This window comes from Pelobates fuscus, chromosome 3 (genome assembly GCF_036172605.1).
Source record: "Pelobates fuscus isolate aPelFus1 chromosome 3, aPelFus1.pri, whole genome shotgun sequence".
In the NCBI taxonomy this organism is placed as follows: domain Eukaryota; kingdom Metazoa; phylum Chordata; class Amphibia; order Anura; family Pelobatidae; genus Pelobates; species Pelobates fuscus.
In genome coordinates, this window is record NC_086319.1 from 6,670,619 (window position 1) to 6,697,818 (window position 27,200).

Sequence of the window (27,200 nt, forward strand, 5' to 3'; positions counted from 1 at the left end):
GGGTTCTGGTGATCTACAGCGTTCGTATGCTGACGGCATGAAAACCGCCAGCATTCAGGTAATTGTTTCACGAACAGTGAATTCCAACACTGTTCGTGAAACGAACAAACTACCGAATGGAGACCACACTCAGGAGGTCGTGTGGCTCCCATTAAGGATTGCAACATTGTTGCAATCGGTAATTAAGAGGATTCAGGGTGGACGTCGTTCGACTACCGACCACGTGGCGGTCGGCCATCTTGGATCCTTTGTTAGCCCAGCGGTGTTTGGTCGTCAAATGCCTGGAACTAAAATCGGCTACTCGACGGCACGAATACCGCTGGACTTCCAAGCCGTTCGGGAGCCCCGGTCTTTCGGTAATGTGTTTCTCTATGGTCAATCGTAGTTTGAATGTAACTTAGAAATAATGTGTTTTTTGTGCGGCGTTCGGTTATTTAAGCTGGGATCTGAGCGGTACTTTCGCGAAATGTGTGCTCAGACCCCAGCTATCTACCGAACGTCCATTTGTTCAAATCTAACAAATATTGTGAAAGTTATGCATTTTTATATAGAATATTGGTTCTGCTGCATGAGGGGATAATCCACTTAACTGTATATTCTAGTGGGAGTGTCCCTCTCGTGCAGCAGTGTATGATGGGAGAAATGTCCAGGTTGTTAAGTTCCCCATGTAGTCCCCTACTGTACAACCCCTGGAATGTCTGTAGGGAAACCCCTTGCATGGGGAATCCCATAAATACTGTGACCTGTGATTAAAGAACTCAGTTCACTCCCAACCTATGTTTCGTCTAGTTCTTGGTAGGGAAGGATTCTTATAACGCTACCGGGATTATTATATGCTGTACCTGCCTATGTGGATTATTACCTGCTTTTCCTGTTTACCAGCGGAGATCTCGTGGATTATACTACCTCTCCGCTACAGTGTGTGATTTGGAAGCTCTTATAACTTGCTTAGCCTCTTTCTGCCTATTCTTATAGATCATTCTGTCTTCCTCACTCTGGGTTTTTTTTTTATTATTGCAAAATGCTTTTTGTTTTTTTTTAAACTAATTTGGCCACATCTGTGGAGTACCACAGTGGTTTCTTGAATTTTTTTTGCTTTTACTGACAAGCCTAATGCAATTTTCTGTTGCCTTTAGCAGTGCAATGTTTAAATATTCTCATTTCTCTTGGCCTCTATTTAAATTGTTTAAAAGTCAGTTTTTGTGTGGTGTGACTCAGTCCCTGTTCTTTTATTAAACCACACTGACTGATGATCACTGGATCCTAAACTTTCACCTACAGTAATATCTGATACCAAATCTCCATTTGTTAACACTAAATCTAGTATGGCCTCTTTACTAGTTGGCTCCTCAACGACTTGTTTTAGAGACAATCCCAGTAGGGAGTTTAGAATATGTGTGCTCCTGGCACAAGTAGCTATTTTTGTTTTCCAATTCACATCAGGAAGATTAAAGTCACCCATGATGATAACTTCCCCCTTCATTGTCATTTTAGCTATTTCCTCAACTAGAAGATTATCTAACTCTTCAATTTGTCCTGGGGGCCTATAAATCACATCTACATGAATTACTGTGTGATGACCAAATTCTAACGTAACCCAAACGGACTATGTTCGCCTCACTAACTTTTATTAGGCTAGATTTTATGCTATCCTTCACATACAGGGCCACCCCTCCCCCTTTCTTGCCTTCCCTGTCTTTTCTATATAAAGAGTACCCTGGTATTGCTATGTCCCAGTCATTTTTCTCATTATACCATGTCTCAGTAACAGCGACTACATTAAAATAAATATGCAAATTTATTGTAGAAAAAAGGCTTTTTTTCTACAATAAATTTGCATATTTATTTTACCTACCTTTATTGAAGTCTCATTCCATTTTTTTTGGTCCGCTTGGAGTTCCAGTGGAGAGTGGAGACGTTCAGCCGCCCAAGTTTATCGGGGCAGGCACCTTTTCTGGCGCATTATTCACTTTGATCCTGTGAGTGCATTACTGTATCAGCGCATTATCATTTATTTTGCTGTATTACACTATGTATCTTTTTCTGTTCCTGTTTTAGATTATGTACAGCCGTATCTCAGTTTCCTCTGTGTCTATGCAACCAAGTCCTGCTGAATCTTCAGAGCAGAGACTGGGCCCCTTAAAACAGCATTAACACCCAGCACTCCCAAGCAACCAAGTCCTGCTGAATCTTCAGAGCAGAGACTGGGCCCCTTAAAACAGCATTAACACCCAGCACTCCCAAGCAACCAAGTCCTGCTGAATCTTCAGAGCAGAGACTGGGCCCCTTAAAACAGCATTAACACCCAGCACTCCCAAGCAACCAAGTCCTGCTGAATCTTCAGAGCAGAGACTGGGCCCCTTAAAACAGCATTAACACCCAGCACTCCCAAGCAACCAAGTCCTGCTGAATCTTCAGAGCAGAGACTGGGCCCCTTAAAACAGCATTAACACCCAGCACTCCCAAGCAACCAAGTCCTGCTGAATCTTCAGAGCAGAGACTGGGCCCCTTAAAACAGCATTAACACCCAGCACTCCCAAGCAACCAAGTCCTGCTGAATCTTCAGAGCAGAGACTGGGCCCCTTAAAACAGCATTAACACCCAGCACTCCCAAGCAACCAAGTCCTGCTGAATCTTCAGAGCAGAGACTGGGCCCCTTAAAACAGCATTAACACCCAGCACTCCCAAGCAACCAAGTCCTGCTGAATCTTCAGAGCAGAGACTGGGCCCCTTAAAACAGCATTAACACCCAGCACTCCCAAGCAACCAAGTCCTGCTGAATCTTCAGAGCAGAGACTGGGCCCCTTAAAACAGCATTAACACCCAGCACTCCCAAGCAACCAAGTCCTGCTGAATCTTCAGAGCAGAGACTGGGCCCCTTAAAACAGCATTAACACCCAGCACTCCCAAGCAACCAAGTCCTGCTGAATCTTCAGAGCAGAGACTGGGCCCCTTAAAACAGCATTAACACCCAGCACTCCCAAGCAACCAAGTCCTGCTGAATCTTCAGAGCAGAGACTGGGCCCCTTAAAACAGCATTAACACCCAGCACTCCCAAGCAACCAAGTCCTGCTGAATCTTCAGAGCAGAGACTGGGCCCCTTAAAACAGCATTAACACCCAGCACTCCCAAGCAACCAAGTCCTGCTGAATCTTCAGAGCAGAGACTGGGCCCCTTAAAACAGCATTAACACCCAGCACTCCCAAGCAACCAAGTCCTGCTGAATCTTCAGAGCAGAGACTGGGCCCCTTAAAACAGCATTAACACCCAGCACTCCCAAGCAACCAAGTCCTGCTGAATCTTCAGTGCAGAGACTGGGCCCCTTAAAACAGCATTAACACCCAGCACTCCCAAGCAACCAAGTCCTGCTGAATCTTCAGAGCAGAGACTGGGCCCCTTAAAACAGCATTAACACCCAGCACTCCCAAGCAACCAAGTCCTGCTGAATCTTCAGAGCAGAGACTGGGCCCCTTAAAACAGCATTAACACCCAGCACTCCCAAGCAACCAAGTCCTGCTGAATCTTCAGAGCAGAGGTATCATCTCTGGAAGATCTACTCAAGAATACCTGTATTCCTGTTTCCTTTAAACTCTTATTTTAAAATTGTGTTCTATTCCATCTCCCTCCCTATACTATCACTACTTAATTGATACCTATATCTCCCATCCTGATCTTCTGTTCTTGTTTTGCTTAAAGCTGCTGTGATCATGTCATTTTATGTTCATTCTTTAAGACTTTTTGTTAATTGTTTGTTTACCTAGTGTTACTACTCACTGATAATCTTGTAAATTTATGTTCATGGTTTATGACTTTCACCTATCTGATCCTTCCTATCTTTTTAGCCCAAATGTTATCTCCTTTTAGTTTTTCATCTCTAATTAATTACCTCAATAGCCCCATGTCTCCCCACCCATAATAGTGTGTTTTATTTCTTTTTTTTTCTAACCTCAGACCTTATATTTCAGACTGGGCCCCTTAAAACAGCATTAACACCCAGCACTCCCAAGCAACCAAGTCCTGCTGAATCTTCAGAGCAGAGGTATTTTTTTTATATCAGTGAAGAAAACTTTATTTCTAAGTGATGTACAAATATTGTAAAACCTTGACATTTTACAAGACCATGCTCCTTTTAAATAGAAAATATAAACCCTTAATTTATTACAAAAAGCTATAAAAATGCTGCATGCGGCTCAAAAACCCATTCACATGTCGGCTCGAACAAACGAAGCAAAAATGCCATCTTCCTGCATCAGGAGATTTTCTGGTGTGTCGTATTCTAGAATATTTCCCCGTCTCATGACGATCACCAGGTCTGCGGTGAGAATGGTGTGAACTCGATGCTGTGGGATGAGTAAATCATTTTATCAATTAATGTTTTATCAGGAGTCTTTTACATTTTAACTATAGTTTAATAAATTCATAGGACAAGGGAGAGGTGACAAGCAGAGCTGTGAAATGAAAGGATTCCTGCCTTATAACATTTCTGTATTATTATTATTATTATTATTATTATTTATTTAAAACATGCTGCTAACTGAGAAGGCACTAACAGGGCATTTCATGCAAATTAACAGCCTGTGCACAATACTTCGTTCAGCACAGAGTACTTGGCTTTACTCTCCCTGTACAGCTTGGATTATAAGCAATCTCTAAACATTCGCAAGGTGGCAACCTGTCCCTTGATCGTTGACATCAAAGGACAAATTTTACTTTCCCCTTTGAAGTCCAACTTGTGATCGTGTCAGGAGTCCCTCGCCTCCCCCGAGCTGCAGCTGGGCTATACACAGTTAGTGAATCGAGTTCTCAACAAAACTGTTAACTGATAGCTGCTGCGTAGTATGGCTCATAGTATTGAGCAGTTCCAGTCACCCAATATGGAATGGAACTGAGGCTGAACTCCTTATCTCATGCTTAATGAGGGATTATTGGAAAAGACAATTCCTCATAGACCAGAATGCCAAGCTCCTGATTGGCAGAACTTCTTCCTGTTATGGTTTCTGCTCGGAATATATTAACTCTTTTTAATTCCTTTTTGTTGCATGTATGTTAATGCATAAAAAGGGGGTCACATTGACTCGTGGAAGGTTATTCAGTAAACTGTGAATTGTTTGGAGTTCAAAGTCAATTTAAAATTTTGGGGAAGAATGAAATATTTTCAATTTGGGTATTTTTGGTGATTGTGTCGGGGTAAATATGGAGTGATAGCAATGATACTCGCATCGGGGGAGACAGACCATATGGAGAAAGAGACAGGCCATGTGGAGGTAGAGACAGGTCATCCATAGGGAGAGAGAGACCACCCGGAGGGAGAGAGAGACAGACCATCCAGAGGGAGAGAGAGACAAAACATTCAGAGGGAGAGACAGAGTCACACCACACAAAAACAAAAGTTTTAGACTTTAGAAAAACAGACTTTTCTAAAATTAGAATATGTGTAAAGGAGTCATTTATCAGACTGGAGCAATTTAAAAGGAGTCCAAGAGAAATTGGATTATTTAAAAGCTGCACTACTGAAGGCAACAGAAAATTGCATTAGGCTTGTCAGTAAAAGCAAAAAATTCAAGAAACCACTGTGGTACTCCGCAGATGTAGCCAAAATAGTAAAAAAAACAAAAAGTTAACATTTAGTAATTATAAAAAAAACCAGAGTGAGGAAGACAGAATGACCTATAAGATTAGACAGAAAGAGGCTAAGCAAGTTATAAGAGCTTCCAAATCACACACAGAAGAGAAAATAGCACAGTCAGTAAAAAAGGGGGACAAAACTTTCTTTAGATACATAAATGAGAAAAGAAAAGTAAAACTAGTTAGATTAAAAACAAAAGAAGGAAGGTATGTAGATGAGGATAAAGGTCTAGCTGACTGCCTCAATGAATATTTTTGTTTGGTATTTACAGATGAAAATGAAGGAAAGGGGCCTCAGTTAGGAAAAAGGACAAAAGAGCCATTTATTACATGTGAGTTTACAGAGGAAGAGGTTCTATTGCAACTGTCAAAAGTAAAGACAAATAAGTCAATGGGACCTGATGGAATACACCCAAAGCTATTAAAAGAGCTTAGTGGTGTACTAGCAAAACCATTAACAGATTTATTTAACCAATCATTGATAACAGGAGTAGTCCCAGAAGATTGGAAGTTGGCGAATGTTGTGCCCATTCACAAGAAAGGTAATAGGGAGGAGTCGGGCAACTATAGGCCAGTAAGCCTTACTTCAGTAGTGGGGAAAGTGATGGAAACCATGTTAAAGGATAGGATTGTTGAACATCTAAAAACACATGGATTTCAAGATCAGAGACAACATGGGTTTACTTCAGGGAGATCATGCCAAACTAATCTTATTGATTTTTTTGATTGGGTAACTAAAATTATAGATCAGGGTGGTGCAGTAGACATTGCTTACCTAGATTTCAGTAAGGCTTTTGACACTGTTGCACATAGAAGGCTTATCAATAAACTGCAATCTTTAAGTTTGGATTCCAATATTGTTGAATGGGTAAGGCAGTGACTGAGTGACAGGCAACAGAGGGTTGTGGTCAATGGAGTATATTCAAAGCTTGGGCTTGTCACCAGTGGGGTACCTCAGGGATCTGAATGTACTTGGACCCATTCTCTTTAATATTTTTATTAGTGATATTGCAGAAGGTCTTGATGGTAAGGTATGTCTTTTTGCTGATGATACTAAGATATGTAACAGGGTTGATGTTCCAGGAGGGATAAGCCAAATGGCTAATGATTTAGGTAAACTAGAAAAATGGTCAGAGTTGTGGCAACTGACATTTAATGTGGATAAGTGCAAGATAATGCATCTTGGACGTAAAAACCCAAGGGCAGAGTACAGAATATTTGATAGAGTCCTAACCTCAACATCTGAGGAAAGGGATTTAGAGGTGATTATTTCTGATGACTTAAAGGTAGGCAGGCAATGTAATAGAGCAGCAGGAAATGCTAGCAGAATGCTTGGTTGTATAGGGAGAGGTATTAGCAGTAGAAAGAGGGAAGTGCTCATGCCATTGTACAGAACACTGGTGAGACCTCACTTGGAGTATTGTACTCAGTACTGGAGACCGTATCTCCAGAAGGATATTGATACCTTAGAGAGAGTTCAGAGAAGGACTACTAAACTGGTTCATGGATTGCAGGATAAAACTTACCAGGAAAGGTTAAAGGATCTTAACATGTATAGCTTGGAGGAAAGACGAGACAGGGGGGATATGATAGAAACATTTAAATACATAAAAGGGAATCAACACAGTAAAGGAGGAGACTATATTTAAAAGGAGAAAAACTACCACAACAAGAGGACATAGTCTTAAATTAGAGGGACAAAGGTTTAAAAATAATATCAGGAATTATTACTTTACTGAGAGGGTAGTGGATGCATGGCATAGCCTTCCAGCTGAAGTGGTAGAGGTTAACACAGTAAAGGAGTTTAAGCATGCGTGGGATAGGCATAAGGCTATCCTAACTATAAGATAAGGCCAGGGACTAATGAAAGTATTTAGAAAATTGGGCAGACTAGATGGGCCGAATGGTTCTTCTCTGCCGTCACATTCTATGTTTCTATGTTTCATCCGGAAGGAGAGACAGACCATTTTCACTATTTTCACGCAGTGCAGCACTGACAGAGGAAGCATCTCTAGTGGCCATCTGAGTGACTGCCCCTACAGGTGTTACTGAGCAGCAATGGTAAGCACTGCATTTTCTCTAAAAAAGCAACATTTACAGTTCTCAGCCTCCAGGGGCAGGCTATACACACCATAACCACTACATTAAGTTATATTGGTTCCTGTGACTATAGTGTCCCTTTAACATTAAGGAATGTAATTCAGCCAATTAATGTGTTTTTTGATAACGTGAATTAATTATTATTATTATTATTGCCATTTATATAGCACCAACAGTGTCCGTAGCGCTTTACAATATATAATGATGCAGTTTGCGCCTCTGCATTAAATCAATCCAGTTACTGTCAGAATTTCTGTAAAACTGATTGTTGCTGATATAAAGAAAACATTTAAAGGTTCTGGGAAATCTATTGGATCACACTGAACACCGTGAGCTCACCGAAGTCATCAGTCCAAGTCTATTTGTGACTCTTAACCAAGTTGGTAAAGACACCATCTTTGTTCAAAAGCAGATTACTGGATGTATCATTCTCAACCAAAATGCCCTCTGAAAAAACTAAAACGATGTCTGCTTCCAGTATAGAGGATACACGATGCTACAGAGCAGAAAAAGAGACACAGGAAGGAAAAGGGAGAATGAGTCAGAAAGAAACAGGCAGAGTACAAAGTGTGAATAGAGACAGAAACAGGCAGAGTACAGAGTGTGAATAGAGACAGAAACAGGCAGAGTACAGAGTGTGAATAGAGACAGAAACAGACAGAGTACAGAGTGTGAATAGAGACAGAAACAGACAGAGTACAGAGTGTGAATAGAGACAGAAACAGACAGAGTACAGAGTGTGAATAGAGACAGAAACAGACAGAGTACAGAGTGTGAATAGAGACAGAAACAGACAGAGTACAGAGATAGAAACAGAGTACAGAGTGCGAATAGAGACAGAAACAGACAGAGTGTGAATAGAGACAGAAACAGACAGAGTACAGAGTGTGAATAGAGACAGAAACAGACAGAGTACAGAGTGAGAACAGAGAAAGAAACAGAGTACAAAGGGTGCACAGAGACAGGAACAGGCAGAGTACAGAGTGCGCACAGAGAGAGAAACAGACAGGGAACAGCATATGAACAGAGACAGAAACAGACAGAGTACAGAGTGTGCACAGAGAGAGATACAGACAGGGAACATAGTGTGAACAAAGAGAAAACTAACAGAAAAACAGACAAAGTACAGATTGTCAACAGAGAAAGAAACAGAGTACTGAGTGTATACTGAGACAGAAACAGACAAAGTACAGAGTGCACAGAGACAGAAACAGACAAAGTACAGATTGTCAACAGAGAAAGAAACAGAGTACTGAGTGTATACTGATGTCAGGATCGGGTCAGGGATCCAACACGCAGAGTACAAAGAGTAGCAGATACGTATACCGGTCCTTAGAATGGCCGGACTTAACGTATAACTACGATAGAATGGTCAGAGACAAGCCGAGGTCGAGGGAACGAGAAGACAGGTAAGCGAGAGACAAACCGGGTCAAGGATAACAGAAAGACAGGAGAGTAAATACCAAAGCCGGGTAGGAACCAAAAGACAAGAGAATAACAAAGCACTGTGTGACTAGGCGGACTAGAACCACGACAGGGCAATGAGTAAATGAGATAGCCACTGTTAAGTATGCTGGTTAGGGAGAGAAGACACGCCTCCGGCGAGTCCTGATTCGTCTCCACTGATTTGAGTGACAGGGTGTTCCGGGTTAGCGTCATGACGTCGGCCTCTGAGCCTCCTGCTATAAAAGGAAGTGGCTCCCTCGCGGCCGGCGTTTGCAAGACCGGGTGAGTCGCGAGGAACCGAGGAGACATGCCGTCCGGACGGATAAACTTCTAAGTCTCTACCTCTCTTAGAGGTAGAGGCTTCAGGTACCCTGACAACTGAGACAGAAACAGACAGAGTACAGAGTGTGAACAGAGACAGAAGCAGACCGAGGTCAGATTGTGAATAGAGACAAAAACAGACAGAGTACAGAGATAGAAACAGAGTACAGAGTGTGAAAAGAGACAGAAACAGAGAGAGTACAGAGTGTGAATAGAGACAGAAACAGGCAGAGTACAGAGTGTGAATAGAGACAGAAACAGACAGAGTACAGAGATAGAAACAGAGTGTGAATAGAGACAGAAACAGACATAGTACATATTCTGAAAAGAGAAAAAAACATAGTAGAGTGTATACTGAGACAGAAACAGCCAGAGTAAAATGTGTGCACAAAGAGAGAAACAGGCAGAGTACAGAGTGTGAACAGAGACAGAAACAGACCCAGTTCATAATATGTACAGACAGAGAAACAGGTATAGTACAGAGTGCACAGAGAGAGAAACAGTCAAAGTAAAAAGTGTACACAGAGAGAGAAACAGACAGTACACAGTGTGCATAGTGAGAGAAAGAGTACAAAGAGTGCACAGATACAGAAACAGAGTACAGAGTACACACAGAACGTAGCCCATGGAGCAGCGTAGCTAAGGGGAGTGGGCCTTGACATTGCCAGGAGACAGGCCATCTAGGGGTCAGTGGTTAGGGATTGGCCTAAGGATATGGAGTGGGGTGGAGTTATAAGGGGAGTATAAGTAGTGGCCATTTTAGATCTAAGGATCACTTTTAATCTAAAGTTACACTTACCTGTTGTTGTCCCACCCACCCTCCCTTTGCTTTCAGGTGTTTCCCGTTTGGTCACGGTGGTGGGGGATGGAGAGTAAAGTTGGGGGGAGAAAAGAGTGAGATGGGGGAAAGTTTGGAGTCCAGGGCTAATAGGTAGGCCTTTGGACTGGTTTGGTAGGTTCGAGCTCGTAGGTAGCTCCGAACCGGGGTGGGTAGGGGTGTCTCGGTATGCCCCTACACTTGTGTCATGTTTCAATGTTAAGTTAATATGTTACAATGTTTGGGTATTATGTTACAGGGGGGTGGGTCATTTCAAGGGGTTAAATTGTAAACTACTGTGGTAATTGTGCAGGCCAAAGTTGGCCTGCTGTTGACAATGACCTTTATGATTTATGTTAATAATCAATAAAAGCTGTGATATAATTCTGGCAAAACCCTGGTGTCAGTGTTTTATTGAAATGGGTATTGGTGGGCTTTTTTGCATATGCCGACAAGGCGACTGTGCATATGTCAAGTACAGCGAGAAACATAGTATCCACAGAAACAGAGTACACAGTGTGCACAGAGACAGAAACAGACAGAGTGTGCACAGAGACAGAAACAGAGAGAGTACAGAGTGTGCACAGAGACAGAAACAGAGAGCGTACAGAGTGTGCACAGTGAGAGAAAGGGTACAAAGAGTGCACAGATACAGAAACAGAGTAAAGAGTACACACAGAAAGTACAGTGAGAAACATAGTATCCACAGAGACAGAAACAGAGTACAGAGTGTGCACAGAGACAGAAACAGAGAGAGTACAGAGTGTGCACAGAGACAGAAACAGAGAGAGTACAGAGTGTGCACAGAGACAGAAACAGAGAGCGTACAGAGTGTGCACAGAGACAGAAACAGAGAGAGTACAGAGTGTGCACAGAGACAGAAACAGAGAGAGTACAGAGTGTGCACAGAGACAGAAACAGACAGAGTACAGAGTGTGCACAGAGACAGAAACAGACAGAGTACAGAGTGTGTATAGAGACAGAAACAGAGAGAGTACAGAGTGTGCACAGAGACAGAAACAGAGAGAGTACAGAGTGTGCACAGAGACAGAAACAGAGAGAGTACAGAGTGAGCACATAGAGAGATAGTATACAGAGTGTGCAGAGTAAAATTAGATATTTAAATTGAGTAACAAGCAATGCATTTTAGAATGAAGGCAATTACATTCTGAATTTATGATATAATAAAACTAAACCCAACAAATATTTTGCCCTGTAAATCTTGCACATGGAATTTGTACAAGAGGTTACCAGTATATAGTAATGTTACATAGCGAAACTTGATATGTCTCTTCTTATATCCATATTTAGGGTGTTTATATCAGACAGACCAAGAAAGATGGGGTGCTAATCAGATATGTGGGTATTTTGGCAGATCATCCTCTATTATTTCATTCTTCTGCCATATGCCAACTAGGAGTGTGACAGATCCATCTGTATAGACTTATATTGCTGGTTCGTCTGTTTGCCCTGATTTCGTTGGATTTCCTGTCCGCATGCCCCTGTTCGTGTGTTTCCCCAAATACCGATTGAAACTACCGAACAGACGGCCACCCAGGAGAGGAGTGTGCGGCTTGTTAACACCTTGACCACAATTAGAACGTTGTGGTTAACTGCAAACACCTCTCCATTCCATTCGTACGGGTGGTCGTCGTTCGTATGCCGACCACGAGGCGGCGGCCATTTTGGGACACGAGGAGAATCAGCGGTGTTCGGTGCAAATCCTCTGGAACTAAAAACGGATACTTTATCTGCCGAACACCGCTGGAAGCTGCCACCCGCCTTCTATTTCGTTGAGGCGTACGAACACCGGTCAGTTCGGGAGTTTCTATCAGTCGTATGGACTTTACCCAGGTAGCCGTCCCATGGAGTCATTCGTATACCGAAGGACTTATGAAAGACTTTGACTCCATGGCGATTGAACTATGTACATCGGATCTGAGCGCTATTCAGTAGGAATATGCACTCAGATCCAGGCTATCTGGGGATACGTTACACGAACCATATACATTCGGTATTTCTGAATTTATGTATTTTATTGTATTTTTCTTATCATGTTTTAAAATGGCGATTGTCTCTATCCTGGGAGATAATTAGGTTTCTTCCTAATTATCTCCGGGATAGAGAAGGAGGATTTATGGGTAAAATGGGAAGGGCTTATATTGAAGCCACTGCGATTGGCTACTGTCCAATATATTGTACAGTCTTCCACAAGGTCCCCTACGGGAGTGTCCACCTTGTGGAGACCCGCATAAATACCGGGCAGGTAGCCCCCATTAAACACATTCCTGTTTGACCTTCAAGACGGAGCTTGGTCTCGTTTGTGGAGGGATTTATTATTGGGACAGTACTTTTTGTTATTTCTAGCTGTGGAAGGATTTCGGATGGATTGCTGATCGGGAGTTGCCGCGTTCGTATGCTCTATTCGGGAGTTTGACGATCGGCTGGATTAAAACTGCATTTCTGGAGAAAGGGGATTATTTACTAAACGGCGGCTTCAGTCCCCTGGCGGTGAGTGTCGTAACAAGGAGTAATAAGAAAAATTAGTTTTCGATGATCTAGCGGAGGGAGCAGGAGGTTGCAGTGGTTCCCAGTGAGGACTCGTGCTTTCTTGGGATCTAGAAGTAACATGTAACAGAAGCGTCTATTACCTTGGCACTTGGAGAGAACTGCATGTCGGCCTCCTTCCTATAAACTATGTGCCCTGGCAATGTGGGTCTACCATGTTACCCCAAGTGCTAAGAGACTTTGGGGACTGGGGCTCTCCGCGAAGATATTGGGATTCTGTGTTTTGAAAGGGGGTTTTGCACACTGTCTTGCGTCTGGTTAAAATTAAGAAGAGTTTATTTTATTGTACAGGTTTCCTGGCATCAGCTATTGTTTGTATTTACTCAGTAAATTTAGTCATTAGGTTAAATGTGATAATCCCTCCCTTGTGTGAGTAATGAATGTTCTGTTTTATCACCTGCAGACTGCTAGGTGCCAGGAGGGATCTATTGTACTATTGTACCCCTGGAGTGTGAACACCTAGTCCTGTACATTTATTTGTTGATGTAATTTGCTCCTCCATGGGTACTGTTGTGTCCTACCTTTTTGGAGCTGAGGTTTGGTACAAATGTGCACATATTCCCTAATAAACTGAGTTCCTGTTTGACCCAAAAGCATTCAGTCTCAGCTAATGTTCTTGGGGTAGCTATATCAACTTTAGCGGCCAACACTCTATCGACGGGGAACCAGTGAGAGGTTTAGCGGTCGGTGGTTGGCAAGGGGTATATCACGCTGGGATACCAAGACCTGCTATATAACAGAACTGAGAAATACCTAACTCCGAATGTTTGTGTGCCGTGGATTGAGATGTGCTCTGTATTCTGTGTGTTCTGCATTACCAACTCAGCCAGCCATGATATGACATCACAATGGTATCACGCTCCAACTTCCTGTCTGTATTACACGCCATGAGGGAACAGTCCGATCACCAGGACAATGTGAGGTCACAATAGTCATATCGGCCATACCTCCTAACACCCTGATAATCACAGACCTGATATAACAGAAGTAAAGCACTAGTCTTCCAGGATTGGAGCAAGGTGGACCTTTCTAGGGGAATATGGTATTTAAATAATGATCTCTACACATCTTTACTTACAGCAATTGTCACTACGGTGCGATCTGCAAACGCCGTCATCACAACTTTCTGCAAAATGTTTTCCTGCAGAGAAAGCAAATGATGTCATTGAGTGCTTCTAGCGAAGGACAGTCCAGGTTGGTTGAATATAAATCTCTGAATCATTATTGGAATAATTGGAAATGCTATTTACCCCGAATCTGGTGAGCATCCTCGGGGGCAGATATCAGACACAGACAGATGCGCAGCATGGGATGGAGAAAAGAGACAGAAATAGTTTTACCCCAGTTGTGAGATTTACTTACAGTCGCCATGTCTATGGATGCGGTAGCCTCATCCATTATTAGAATGCTGCTCTTTCGAACGAAGGCTCGAGCCAAACAGAATAGTTGTCTCTGTCCAACACTGAAATTCTCTCCGCCTTCTGTGACTATTGCATCTACAAACCAAGGACAAGTGACCATCAATGGGATTTATAGTCAGAAAGAGTCCACACTGAACCTGAATACTCTTGAAAAACAATCAGTACCCAAGGCAGAACTAAAACAGGACCCAGGATTAATCAGTACCCAAGGCAGAACTAAAACAGGACCCAGGATTAATCAGTACCCAAGGCAGAACTAAAACAGGACCCAGGATTAATCAGTACCCAAGGCAGAACTAAAACAGGACCCAGGATTAATCAGTACCCAAGGCAGAACTAAAACAGGACCCAGGATTAATCAGTACCCGAGGCAGAACTAAAACAGGACCCAGGATTAATCAGTACCCAAGGCAGAACTAAAACAGGACCCAGGATTAATCAGTACCCAAGGCAGAACTAAAACAGGACCCAGGATTAATCAGTACCCAAGGCAGAACTAAAACAGGACCCAGGATTAATCAGTACCCAAGGCAGAACTAAAACAGGACCCAGGATTAATCAGTACCCAAGGCAGAACTAAAACAGGACCCAGGATTAATCAGTACCCGAGGCAGAACTAAAACAGGACCCAGGATTAATCAGTACCCAAGGCAGAACTAAAACAGGACCCAGGATTAATCAGTACCCGAGGCAGAACTAAAACAGGACCCAGGATTAATCAGTACCCAAGGCAGAACTAAAACAGGACCCAGGATTAATCAGTACCCAAGGCAGAACTAAAACAGGACCCAGGATTAATCAGTACCCGAGGCAGAACTAAAACAGGACCGCCTGCCACCCCGACTGGGTGCCTCTGTCAATCGATGCTTCCTAGTATCCCTGAGTACTCGCAAGCACTCCACCAGACATCATAGCCACCGCAGGCCCTTAGCCGCCACAGCTTGGCTGGTGTCTCGCCGTCAGGGATCCAGCTTCCAGTGGGTAGACCTCCCCCCTCCATAGAGTATAGCAGGATAGCTCTTACAAGAGCTAGTGATATAGCTGTTCCCTACAAGCACAAGACGAGGCTCTGTGTTGAGGGTGAAGAGGAACTGTTTAATGGCAGCCACCACTGGCCTTATATGCAAGTCCCCATTCAAGGAATTTTCCATAACATATTCCAGGGGCATTCCCCACTGGACCTGAGAGGGGACTGTATCAAAGTACACACTGTAATTACATTGTCCAGGACACTCCCACACAAAACAGGATAATCCCTCCTCTGTGACTGAGATAATTAAGTCAGGAATTGTACTAACTCAAATATCTCCAGCAGGGGCAACATGTTTACAATAACCCAAAAGTACCCCCCAAAACACATAGAAACCCCCAAACATCACAGCCCCCGATAGCCCCAATCTGGGGGACCAACATATCCAAAAATCACCCAGACCGGTTCAGGGGTTCAGGATTTCCATGGAAGTCATAATTTGCCTGACCGCAAACGAGGCTCCTGCCCAGTTTGCAGAGACCTCTGTCCTATCTGCACCAACTATTTCTGGTGTCCTGTCTTTGGTCAACTGGGGAGTGGGACTGGTCGTCTCCACTCCCAGTATCTCCAGCTGCTGCTGGGGAGGGAAATTGATTAGCCATTTTCCCTGTATGGAATGCTGTCGCTGAGGAGTAGGACTGACTGTCCTCCCTCCTGGTACTTCCAGCTGCAGTTGGGGGATCTGGGCCGACTGCCCAGCATCCCTGTAGGTCCGGTGGAGAGACCTCGGTCCCATCTCCACCTGACAGTTGGGGTTCCCCCAGGACCAGTCTATAAGGTCCCCCTCTTCTGGTATCTCTGGCTGCTGCTGGGGAGAGGGACCAGTTGTCTCCACTCCCTGTAAGGTAAGCTGCCACTGGGGAGTAGGATCGACTGTCCCTAGTCCCAGGTGCTTCGGCTGTGGTTGGGGATCTGGGCCGGCTGCCCAACATCCCTGTAGGGCCGGTGGAGAGACCTTGGTGCCATCTCCACCTGCCGACTGGAGGTCTTCCCAGCACCAGTTGATGAGGTCCCATACTTCTGGAGCTGGTAGTGAAGCAGGGGGTACCTCAGCCAGGTCTGGGGTGGGGTGGTAGGTCTGGGTTCCACCACCCAGCTCTCCCTTTAGGGTATATTGGGCCGAATTGAGCTGAGCAGGTATTGGTAATCCTGCTCCAACTACCATTCCATGGTGGCCAGATGGATCAAGTCTGGCTCGAGGTCACCAGCTATAGGAAGATCCAGCAAGGCTTCCCTATAGTCATGTATGTCCCAAAATCGGGATTCTCCAGCACCCCCAAACTCCAGTTCGGCAATGGCCTCCCATAACCGGCCAGGGCCATCGTAATCCTTGCCCTCGGGCCTGTTGTGGTCAGCTATCCAGGGAACATGCTGAATCATGTACCACCATAGTGCCTGGTACGCGTCGTTGAGCCAAAGTTCCTTCCATACCAGGCTCTCGAGCTCTGTCACCAACTCATCCAGGGGCTGCTCTCCCTGGAGAGGCATTCGCAGCGCGACTCGTACCTGTAGCCGCTGCTTCTCGCTGGGGAGGCTCTCACCACGCCAACGCTGTACACCCTCCAGGGCCTCGTCCCAAAGCTCCTTTCTAGTGACATCTCTGTAGTCCAGTATGTTCTCCTCTGATACAGGCCCATCCTGTTGGGCCAAGTGGTGCTGCAACCTCCAGCGAAACTCCTCCTTATATGCGAACGCTGTCCGGGGAGTAGCTGGTTCCATACCGCTGTAGACAAGGAAGCTGTACAAATACTAGCATTGCCCTCAATTATAAATCCATAATGATTCTTCTATATACTCACTAGGAAGCCATCCCACCGCTGCCAACCATATGTGGCAGACCGCCTGGCGACCCAACTGGGTACCTCCACCAATCGATGCTTCCTAGTGCTCACAGCGTACTCCAACCACTTCACCAGACACCATGACAACCGTAAACCCCACAGCCAGCGTTACAGCTTGGTTGGGGTCTCGCTGTCCTCCACCCACCCTGGACCCAGGATCCAGCTTCCAGAGAATAAAGCAGGATGCTCTTATAAGAGCAAGTGATCATAAGCCAATGGAGTATAATCACTATAGCAATCCCCAGGGTGAATATATGTGTTCCCTCCACACATGAAAATAGGCTCTATGTTGAGGGTGAAGAGGAACTGTTTTAATGGCAGCCACAACTGGCCTTATATGCAAGTCCCCATGCAAGGGGTTTTCCATAACATATTCCAGGGGCATTCCCAACTGGACCTGAGAGGGGACCATGACAAAGTACACACTGTAATTACATTGGCTCTCAGGTCCAGGACACTCCCACACAAAACAGGGTAATATCTCCCCTGTGCCTCAGAGATAATTGAGTCAGGAACTGTACTAAACTCATTTATCTCCAGGCACAGAAAACATATATTTTAACAACACCCCGAATGTACCCCCAAACCACATGGAAACCCCACAAAATCTTTACATCCCCTGATAGCCCCGATCTGGGGGACCAACATATCCAAAAACCACCCAGATCGGTTCAGGGTTTCCATGGAAGTCATAATTTTGACCAGCTGTGCACATGGCCCTATGCCAAAAACAGATCCAGGGAATTAGGGCTAACGGTCGGTGTCTCGTTGTGGAGTACAAAAGTACATAAATCACATACGTTTTTAAAGGGCCCATAGTATTTGGCAGGAGGCTGGCAAGCAGCCCTCTCAAAGAACACGTGGCAGAGGAATTTCTGCCACACCAAGATTATTCAGTACCCAAGTCAGAAGTAAAACAGGACCCAAAATTAGTAATTAATGGCTGAAACAAGAACCATGATTGATTAACAGAACCCAGGACTGATTTGTATCCAAACAGGCAAACAACAGGACCCACGATTGATTAGTAGCCAAGACATGGCTGAAACAGGACCCAGTATTGATTAGTACCCAAAACATGGCTGAAATAGGAACCAGGATTGTTTTGATGTCTACGTGACTTAACTCATGATTGGTTTGATTATTAAATAACTAAACAGGACCCAGGAAAGGTTTGATGACTACATGGCTAAAACAGGACCCACAATTGGTTTGATGACTACATGGCTGAAACAGGGCCCAGGATTGATGTTATGATTACATTACTGAAAAGGGATCCAGGATTGATTTGATGATTACATGTCTAAACAGGACCCATGATTTTATTGATGACTACATGACTGAAACAGGACCCAGGATTGGTTTGATAACAACATAACTGAAACAGGACCCATAATGGATTGGATGACTACATGACTAAATAGGACCCAGGATTGATTTGGTGATTACATGACTGAAACAAGACCCAGGATTGATTTCATGACTATATGACTGAAACAGGACCCATGATTGGTTTGATGACTACATGACTAAACAGGACCCAGGATTGGTTTGATGACTACATGGCTAAAACAGGACCCACAGTTGGTTTGATGACTACATGGCTGAAACAGAACCCAGGATTGGTTTGATAACTACATGACTAAACAGGACCCAGGATTGGTTTGATGACTACATGGCTGAAACAGGACCCATGATTGATTTGACATGACTAAACAGGACCCAGGATTGGTTTGATGACTACATGACTAAACAGGACCCAGGATTGGTTTGATGACTACATGGCTAAAACAGGACCCACAGTTGGTTTGATGACTACATGGCTGAAACAGAACCCAGGATTGGTTTGATAACTACATGACTAAACAGGACCCAGGATTGGTTTGATGACTACATGGCTGAAACAAGACCCATGATTGATTTGACATGACTAAACAGGAAACAGGATTGGTTTGATGACTACATGACTAAACAGGACCCAGGATTGGTTTGATGACTAAATGACCAAACAGGACCCAGAATTGGTTTGATGACTACATGGCTAAAACAGGACCCAGGATTGGTTTGATGACTACAGTACTAAACAGGACCCAGGATTGGTTTGATGATTACATGACTAAACAGGACCCAGGATTGGTTTGATGACTACATGGCTAAAACAGGACCCAGGATTGGTTTGGTGATTACATGACTAAACAGAACCCAGGATTGGTTTGATGACTACATGGCTAAAACAGGACCCAGGATTGGTTTGATGATTACATGACTAAACAGGACCCAAGATTGGTTTGATGACTACATGGCTAAAACAGGACCCAGGATTGGTTTGATGACTACATGGCTGAAACAGGATCCAGGATTGGTTTGATGACAACATGGCTGAAAAAGGACCCGCAATTGGTTTGATGACTACATGACTGAAACAGGACCCACAATTGGTTTGATGATTACATGACTAAACAGGACCCAGGATTGGTTTGATGATTACATGACTAAACAGGACCCATGATTTATCAGAACCTATGACAGGATTACCTTTTTTTTTTGTAGGTAAATGTATGCATTCGAGATGAAAGGAATGGAAAGGGTTAGCGCTTAAAAACAGAACAAAACAAGGCAGCAACTTTAAAAGGGAACCCCTCAAAACCCTTTAGATACAAATAGATAAAATAAAGAAAAAAGCTGCGCCAAACAAATCAATCAAAAAATAAATAAAATAAAATAAAATAAATCGTCCAAGTGAGAAAAATCCAAATAAAAATAAAATAAAAGTCAGTCTTAACTTGATGTATCTTCTTTAAGATAAATTCCAGCAGTGGTGTAGTCCTTGTAGTCCTTCCTCAGGTAATCCAATAATATGTGAAGATAAAACAGATATCCGAAATAGTGTAATAAGTTCTCAAAGGTATCATATATAAAAAAGAGAATTATATAGCACTCACATTTGGTAGAGCTATGACCAGCTCTAGCGTATAAAGCGTACAGTAGTACAAATCCCCGCTTGTTGGATACAATGCAGTTTTCTTTTTCTTCAGGAATAAGTGCCACTCAAAGAGAATATAAAATAAACCAATAGTGTTCTCTATATAAAAGCAATTGGAGAATAAAATAAATAAATGAAATGGTACTCACAAAGGTGGAGCAGGCTGACTGCTCCTTGATGACAGCGTAGGTGGAATAATCCCCACCAAGGATTTCTTGGAGTCCAGTAGTATAAAATGCCAGGTAAAAGAAATGTATATAAAGATTCTTGGCACAAACAAAATAGTGACCAAAGAAGTCTTTAATAAATGAAAATATACAATTAATTATATATTTTAATTTATTAAAGACTTCTTTGGTCACTATTTTTTTTGTGCCAAGAATCTTTATATACATTTCTTTTACCTGGCATTTTATACTACTGGACTCCAAGAAATCCTTGGTGGGGATTATTCCACCTACGCTGTCATCAAGGAGCAGTCAGCCTGCTCCACCTTTGTGAGTACCATTTAATTTATTTATTTTATTCTCCAATTGCTTTTATATAGAGAACACTATTGGTTTCTTTTATATTCTCTTTGAGTGGCACTTACTCCTGAAGAAAAAAAAAACTGCATTGTATCCAACAAGCGGGGATTTGTACCGCTGTACGCTTTATACGCTAGAGCTGGTCATAGCTCTACCAAATGTGAGTGCTACATCATTCTCCTTTTTTATATATTATACCTTTGAGAACTTATTACACTATTTCGGATATCTGTTTTATCTTCACATATTATTGGATTACCTGAGGAAGGACTACAAGGACTACACCACTGCTGGAATTTATCTTAAAGAAGATACATCAAGTTAAGACTGACTTTTATTTTATTTTTATTTGGATTTTTCTCACTTGGACTATTTATTTTATTTTATTTTATTTATTTTTTATTGATTTGTTTGGCGCAGCTTTTTTCTTTATTTTATCCAAATGTATGCATTCGTTATAAGTTTGTTCACAAAGCACCAAATTATAGTGAAATATGTAGGCATCAGCAGTTACTACAGAAACCCGGAAGTAGCAGTCTGACTATTTTAACCTAAATTTTGCAATTCACAATAATTAGTTACTGAGTGAGTAAGAACACCAGCAACCCAGAATCTAGGTAAAGATGGACAAATGTTCCCGTCCAGTCCTAGAATGCCCAAACCTTAATTATAGCAGACTTTACTTCCTGCAGATGCAGCCCGTGTCCTGAGATACACTGAAGCTCTGCCGGCGTTTAAACTATCGTTAGATCCCATTGCAGCCATGTGAAGGTTTATGTCTTCCTTAACCTTCAGCTCAGAGTTTATTTAAATGGCCTTAAATAGAAATCTAAGACAAGGCGACTGTGTGAGTTCATTGCTGCGTGATCACTCTAAAAATGTTCCATCTTTAACTTTGCGTAACGTAAGTGTATGATTTAGGACCTACCCAAACCTCCAGGCAAAGCTTTGACTAAATTCTTCAGCTGTGCGATTTCAAGGGCTTCCCATAGCCTGTCATCTGAGCATTTGCATTCGGGATCCAAGTTGAATCTATACATAAAGCAGACATATTGTCAGGGTCTGTGTATGTAAAACACCTTGTTTATGACGTCAGCATCACATTCCTGTTATATTAGTAAAAGACAGACAGACGGTTACGTGCACATTAGTGACCTGCATTGTTTTGTGGTGAAACTATCTCTCATGCACACAGTGTAAACACTGTAAACACTGTGCCTTTAAACCGAGAGTGCGTTTATCCTGAATCTGTTCCCAAACGCTAATATTAACGCTTCACACTTCAAACTGTGACAAAACACATTGTGATTAATTAAAGCTTATTTATTCCCTAAACAGTAAGAGGTGGCGAGATGAAATGTTTACTCCACAACAGATAAGGAGCAGTGCTTTTCCAATTCAGTTAGTTTGAACTAAATTTTTACAACTGGTTTTCATCTCACTTCTCACAATAGAGGACTCCATGGCACTCCTGGCACCACCACCACTACATCGCGCTGGAGTGGTTATGGTGCTTGGAGAATTACTCTAAAACGTTGCAAATGTCATGATTCTGCGCTTTCTATGCCCATTCATATAACAGCAAGAAATGGAACGAGATCAATGAGGTTTTCCAGGTTAGACGGCAGTGCGGTAACGCACCTGATGGAGCCGCTGAACAGCACAGGATCTTGGAGAATGATTGACAGTCTGGAACGTAGCGTATGCAAAGGAAGTTTGGAGATGTCAATCCCATCAATGACTATTTTCCCTGTACGTGAAACAAGAGAAATATATGAGGAGCGCTCATTTCTAGCAAACAAAGTTAATTTTACACGTTTCAGCCTCTGTAGAACCTTTTTTCTGATAAACATCGCGGTGCTTAATGCGCGATCAATTGCTACTTTACGGAACAGATTTATAAACCAGACGGTACATTTATTATAACCAGACGTGCAATAAAAGATCTGTCTTACAGATAACAAAATCGCCCTCAAATTGAGTCACTTTCACTTATTTATAATCTAATCATAACTATTGTGACAGGACTGCTAAAGGATGGCCTTTCCAGCTGCGAACCTAAACATAGCAGAGAGTTGTTTCCTTTTAATTCTCCCCCCACCTCCCCCTCTGTCTCTGGGTGTAAAATATCGCCATCGAACCCAATGTCTTCTTTTTAGGGAATCCGTGCTTGTTGAGTAGAAGGAAATTATTTAAAGAAATGAAAGGTATAAAAACACGATTCATTCACTGAAACGGGTGGAATTTGCCGCACTCTATAGGGGACTTGCTATCTAATATGTTTAATTAGATGATTGTGGCTCCTATTTAAAACTCTGCAATTAACAGATCATGTTAAAGCTGGACTCTATGTTGAGGGGCCCTACCACAAACTTTTAATCATAGATCTTCTTTCGATACTTACATGTTTCCGTATTATATAAGAACACAGAATATAGAGCCAGCAGGATCTGACAAAATACAATTTCACCTGAATATCAACAAACATCAGACTCCAACCTGGATACGTAAAATCTTCTATCTTAGCAAACAGATGACAAAATCCGCACATTTATTTGATAATACTGGTGATGTTACGCAGCCGTATAATATTTTATACTATATTTTTGTGTGTGCTGTTACTTTAAAGGGACACTATAGTCATCAGAAAAACTACAGCTTAATGTAGTTGTTTTGGTAAAAATAATCATTGCCTCTAGGCATTTTCATGCAAACACTGCCTTTTCAGAGAAAATGCAGTGTTTTCATTGCCCCCTAGGGATACCTCCACTGGCCACTCCTCAGATGGCCACTGGAGGTGCTTCCTGGGGTAGTGCTGCACAGTTGGCAGCACTGCCATTCAGTGTCTCTGCATGGAGACGTTGACATCTTCTCATAGAGATGCATTGATTCAATACATCTTCATGTGGTGGTGCTGATTGGCCAAAATGGCATTTGGCCTCACCCCCATCCCGCCAGCTTGCTGAATTCAGGTCCCATAGGAACCCTATGGGAAAGCATTGGATTGGCTAAAAATCGGAAATTCTAAAGATGTCACTTAGCAGGCGGATCAGGGGCGGTGCTAACATCGGCGGAAATTAGGTGAATTTTAACATTTTCTAAAGGGGCTAAGTCAAGGCCAGATTAAGAGCCCAGTGGGCCTGGTGCGGATAATTATGATGGGGCCTAATTACAAAATCTTATTGACCAAAAATACTAAAACAGTCCTACCTCCTAAGCGTCATGTATCTGATGGAGATGGTGCTGGAGGGAAACTCATAAGATGCAGCTATGAGAAAACACATACCCTATGCTAATCGCACGCTTTCATCTTTCAAGTAAATCCCCCTGACAGCAGTGTCCAGTAAAGCAGGAAGTCTATGGATGGGGTAAAAGGGTGGGACACTGCGCGACATGGGGCACTGAGACACTGTGATATATAGGGGACACTGGAGACTTGATAATAACCTGGGTACAGGTCAAAACGTTGCAGTGTCCAATTTTATTTTTTTATTTTATACTAGGAGACACTGGGACACTTGGGGGCACTGTGAGACATGGGGACACTGGGAGACTGGGGTATTCTGAAAGACTAGGGGACACTGAGACACTAAGGACACTGAGACACTACAGACACAGAGACACTGGGAGACATGGGGCACTGAGACAGTCTGATGCATAGGGGACACTGTGATACATAGGGGACACTGGGATACATAGGGGACACTGGAGACTTAATAAGACCTGGGTACAGGTTAAAATGTTGTGGTGTCCAATAAACCTGTTTAAATCTATCACAGTGAGTGCTGAAATTTTTTCTTTTATACTAGGGGACACTGAGACACTAGGAGACATGGGGACACTGGGAGACATTGGGACACTGAGACACTGAGAGACTAGGGAACTTTGGGAGACTAGGAAACACAGACTCTAGGGACAGTGGCACACTACGGACACTGAGAGACACCAGGGACACTGGGAGACATGGGGATATTGAGATGCTAGGGAAACTGGCTGAGAGACATGGGGACACTGGGAATGCCCCATATCTCCCAAGTCTCAAAGTCGCCCAGTGTCCCCATGTCTCCATGTGTCCCCCAGTGTTTCCATGTCTCTCAGTGTCCCCGTGTCCCCATGTCTCCCAGTGTCCCCTAGTGTTTGTATCCCCATGTCTCCCAGTGTCCATTAGAGTCTGTGTCCCCATGTCTCCCAGTGTCCCAATGTCACTAGGACACTAGGGGACACTTAGAGACATTGGGAAACTGTAAGACTTGGGGACACTAAGACACTGGGAGAGACATTGGGGACACAGAGACTAGGGCACTCTGGAAGACTGACTAGGGCACTCTGGAAGACTAGGGACACAGACACTAGGGACACTGAGAGACACCAGGCACACTGGGAGACATGGGGACACTGAGAGACACCAGGGACACTGGGAGACACGGGGACACTGAAACACTAGGGACACTGGCTGTGAGACATGGGGCCATTGTGTCCCTAGTGTCTCAGGGTCCCCATGTTCCCCAGTGTCCCTATGTCTCCCAGTGTCCCAATGTCTCACCGTCCACATGTCTCGCAGGCTCGAAACTGCTGGCTGGACTCTCTGTGCATAGCTGCTCCCCCGCGGATCAGTGAGTAGAGAGTGCCTCTCTCCACACAAACAGGGACCTCTACTGGCCAGCGCTGGTATTGCAGAATAATCTCTGTTTATACTGAGACAGACATTTGTATTGCAGGTATTTAAACACAATTTAAATCAATGGGCCTATGCCATTGGCCTGGAGCTACAGCTCCATCAGCCCCTATGTTAATCCGGCCCTGGGCTAAGTAGGGCAAGCCACCTAAATGGTGGATTAACCCCTTAAGGACCAAACTTCTGGAATAAAAGGGAATCATGACATGTCACACATGTCATGTGTCCTTAAGGGGTTAAACACTAAACACCCCTGACCCTATAGTGTTTCTTTAATGCGTATTTTGCAAAAACACCTTTCATAATTACAGCAGCACCACTATTAAGAAATACATTATCTGGATGTGACTACTTTTTCCCCACTTTAACACCAGTTACCTGATTTCTCTCTGACTCCCGTCTGATTTCTCTATGACTCCCGCCTGATTTCTCGGTGTCTCCCACCTGATTTCTCTCTGACTCCCGTCTGATTTCTCTCTGACTCCCGTCTGATTTCTCTCTGACTCCCGACTGATTTCTCTCTGACTCCCGCCTGATTTCTCTCTGACTCCCGCCTGATTTATCTCTGACTCCCGCCTGATTTCTCTCTGACTCCCGCTGATTTCTCTCTGACTCCCGCTGATTTATTGGTGTCTCCCCTCTGAGTTCCCCGTGACTCCCGCCTGAATTCCCTATGACTCCCGTCTGATTTCTCTCTGACTCCCGTCTGATTTCTCTCTGACTCCCGTCTGATTTCTCTCTGACTCCCGTCTGATTTCTCTCTGACTCCCGCCTGATTTCTCTCTGACTCCCGCTGATTTCTCTCTGACTCCCGCTGATTTCTCTCTGACTCCCGCCTGATTTCTCTCTGACTCCCGCCTGATTTATTGGTGTCTCCCCTCTGAGTTCCCCGTGACTCCCGCCTGAATTCCCTATGACTCCCGCCTGAATTCTATAGGTTTTGCATAATTATTTTCTCACCGTCGAATATATCCACCATTTTGAAAAACGCCAGAGATAGTGAGGATTTACCACTCCCGGTCCGTCCGCAGATACCGACCTGATACAAACAGTACAAAATAAATAAATATAAAATACATACAATACACAATATAAAAAGTCCCCTTTACTTATATTTAGGTGTTTCACAAATCACAACAGGGGTTTATTCACTAAGCGGCCTGAATTTTCCAATTCTCCACAATCAGTGTTTAGTGAATACAATTCATAATATCATGGTATCGCATGTCAGCATGGGTGAGGGGATATCAATCAGTAAGGTAACGAGAGTGGGCACTGTGAGAACACGCTAAGCTGCCGTGCCAAATGGCACACAGTAATACACACTGTACGACAGAGCAGGATTCCCAAAACCCCACTCACATACAACAGAGCAGGATTCCCAAGACCCCACTCGCATACAACAGAGCAGGATTCCCAAGACCCCACTCACATACAACAGAGCAGGATTCCCAAGACCCCACTCACACACAGCACAGCAGGATTCCCATAGAGCATAGTTATATTTTTTTGATAGAGAGTACTAATTATTTTGATTAAAACATTAATTATCACTATATTTTGCTTGCCCTTGTTATCTCATGCCCCATAATTAGCAGAGAAGAGGTGGGCGGTACCTTCTGTCCAGGTTTAATATACGCCTTCACGTGTTTCAGGACTGGTTTGAGGTTAGTCTCGTATCTGACGCACAAGTCGCTTATCTTTATTTCCCCGTCTTTGGGCCAATCCTCCGGAACCTGCTGTGTATCTGAAATTACATTGAAACCAGAGACAGGTTCAGTATTAATCTACCTTGTCACCAATTATACATAATGTCCTCAATTTAATATTGTTGGATAAGTGAAGT

At 43.4% G+C, this 27,200-nt stretch overlaps 1 protein-coding gene across 7 annotated transcripts in view; it reads right to left on the bottom strand.

Moving 5' to 3' along the window:
• Nucleotides 1-4,050: 4,050 nt before the first annotated feature.
• Nucleotides 4,051-27,200, bottom strand: part of ABCC9 (ATP binding cassette subfamily C member 9) — a 176,238-nt gene continuing 153,088 nt past the window's right edge. For 6 of the 7 annotated variants that reach the window (XM_063446653.1, XM_063446652.1, XM_063446657.1 and 3 more), the window contains 8 exons: nt 26,971-27,101; nt 26,315-26,393; nt 22,321-22,429; nt 21,608-21,711; nt 14,240-14,373; nt 13,956-14,018; nt 8,065-8,221; nt 4,251-4,340 (listed from right to left, as the gene is read on the bottom strand). In XM_063446653.1, the coding sequence (XP_063302723.1) occupies nt 8,084-8,221; nt 13,956-14,018; nt 14,240-14,373; nt 21,608-21,711; nt 22,321-22,429; nt 26,315-26,393; nt 26,971-27,101 (758 nt within the window). In that variant the 3' untranslated portion in view covers nt 4,251-4,340; nt 8,065-8,083. Of the gene's footprint in view, nt 4,341-8,064; nt 8,222-13,955; nt 14,019-14,239; nt 14,374-21,607; nt 21,712-22,320; nt 22,430-26,314; nt 26,394-26,970; nt 27,102-27,200 lie in introns of all 7 variants that reach the window. The other variant, XM_063446650.1, reaches the window with a different exon arrangement.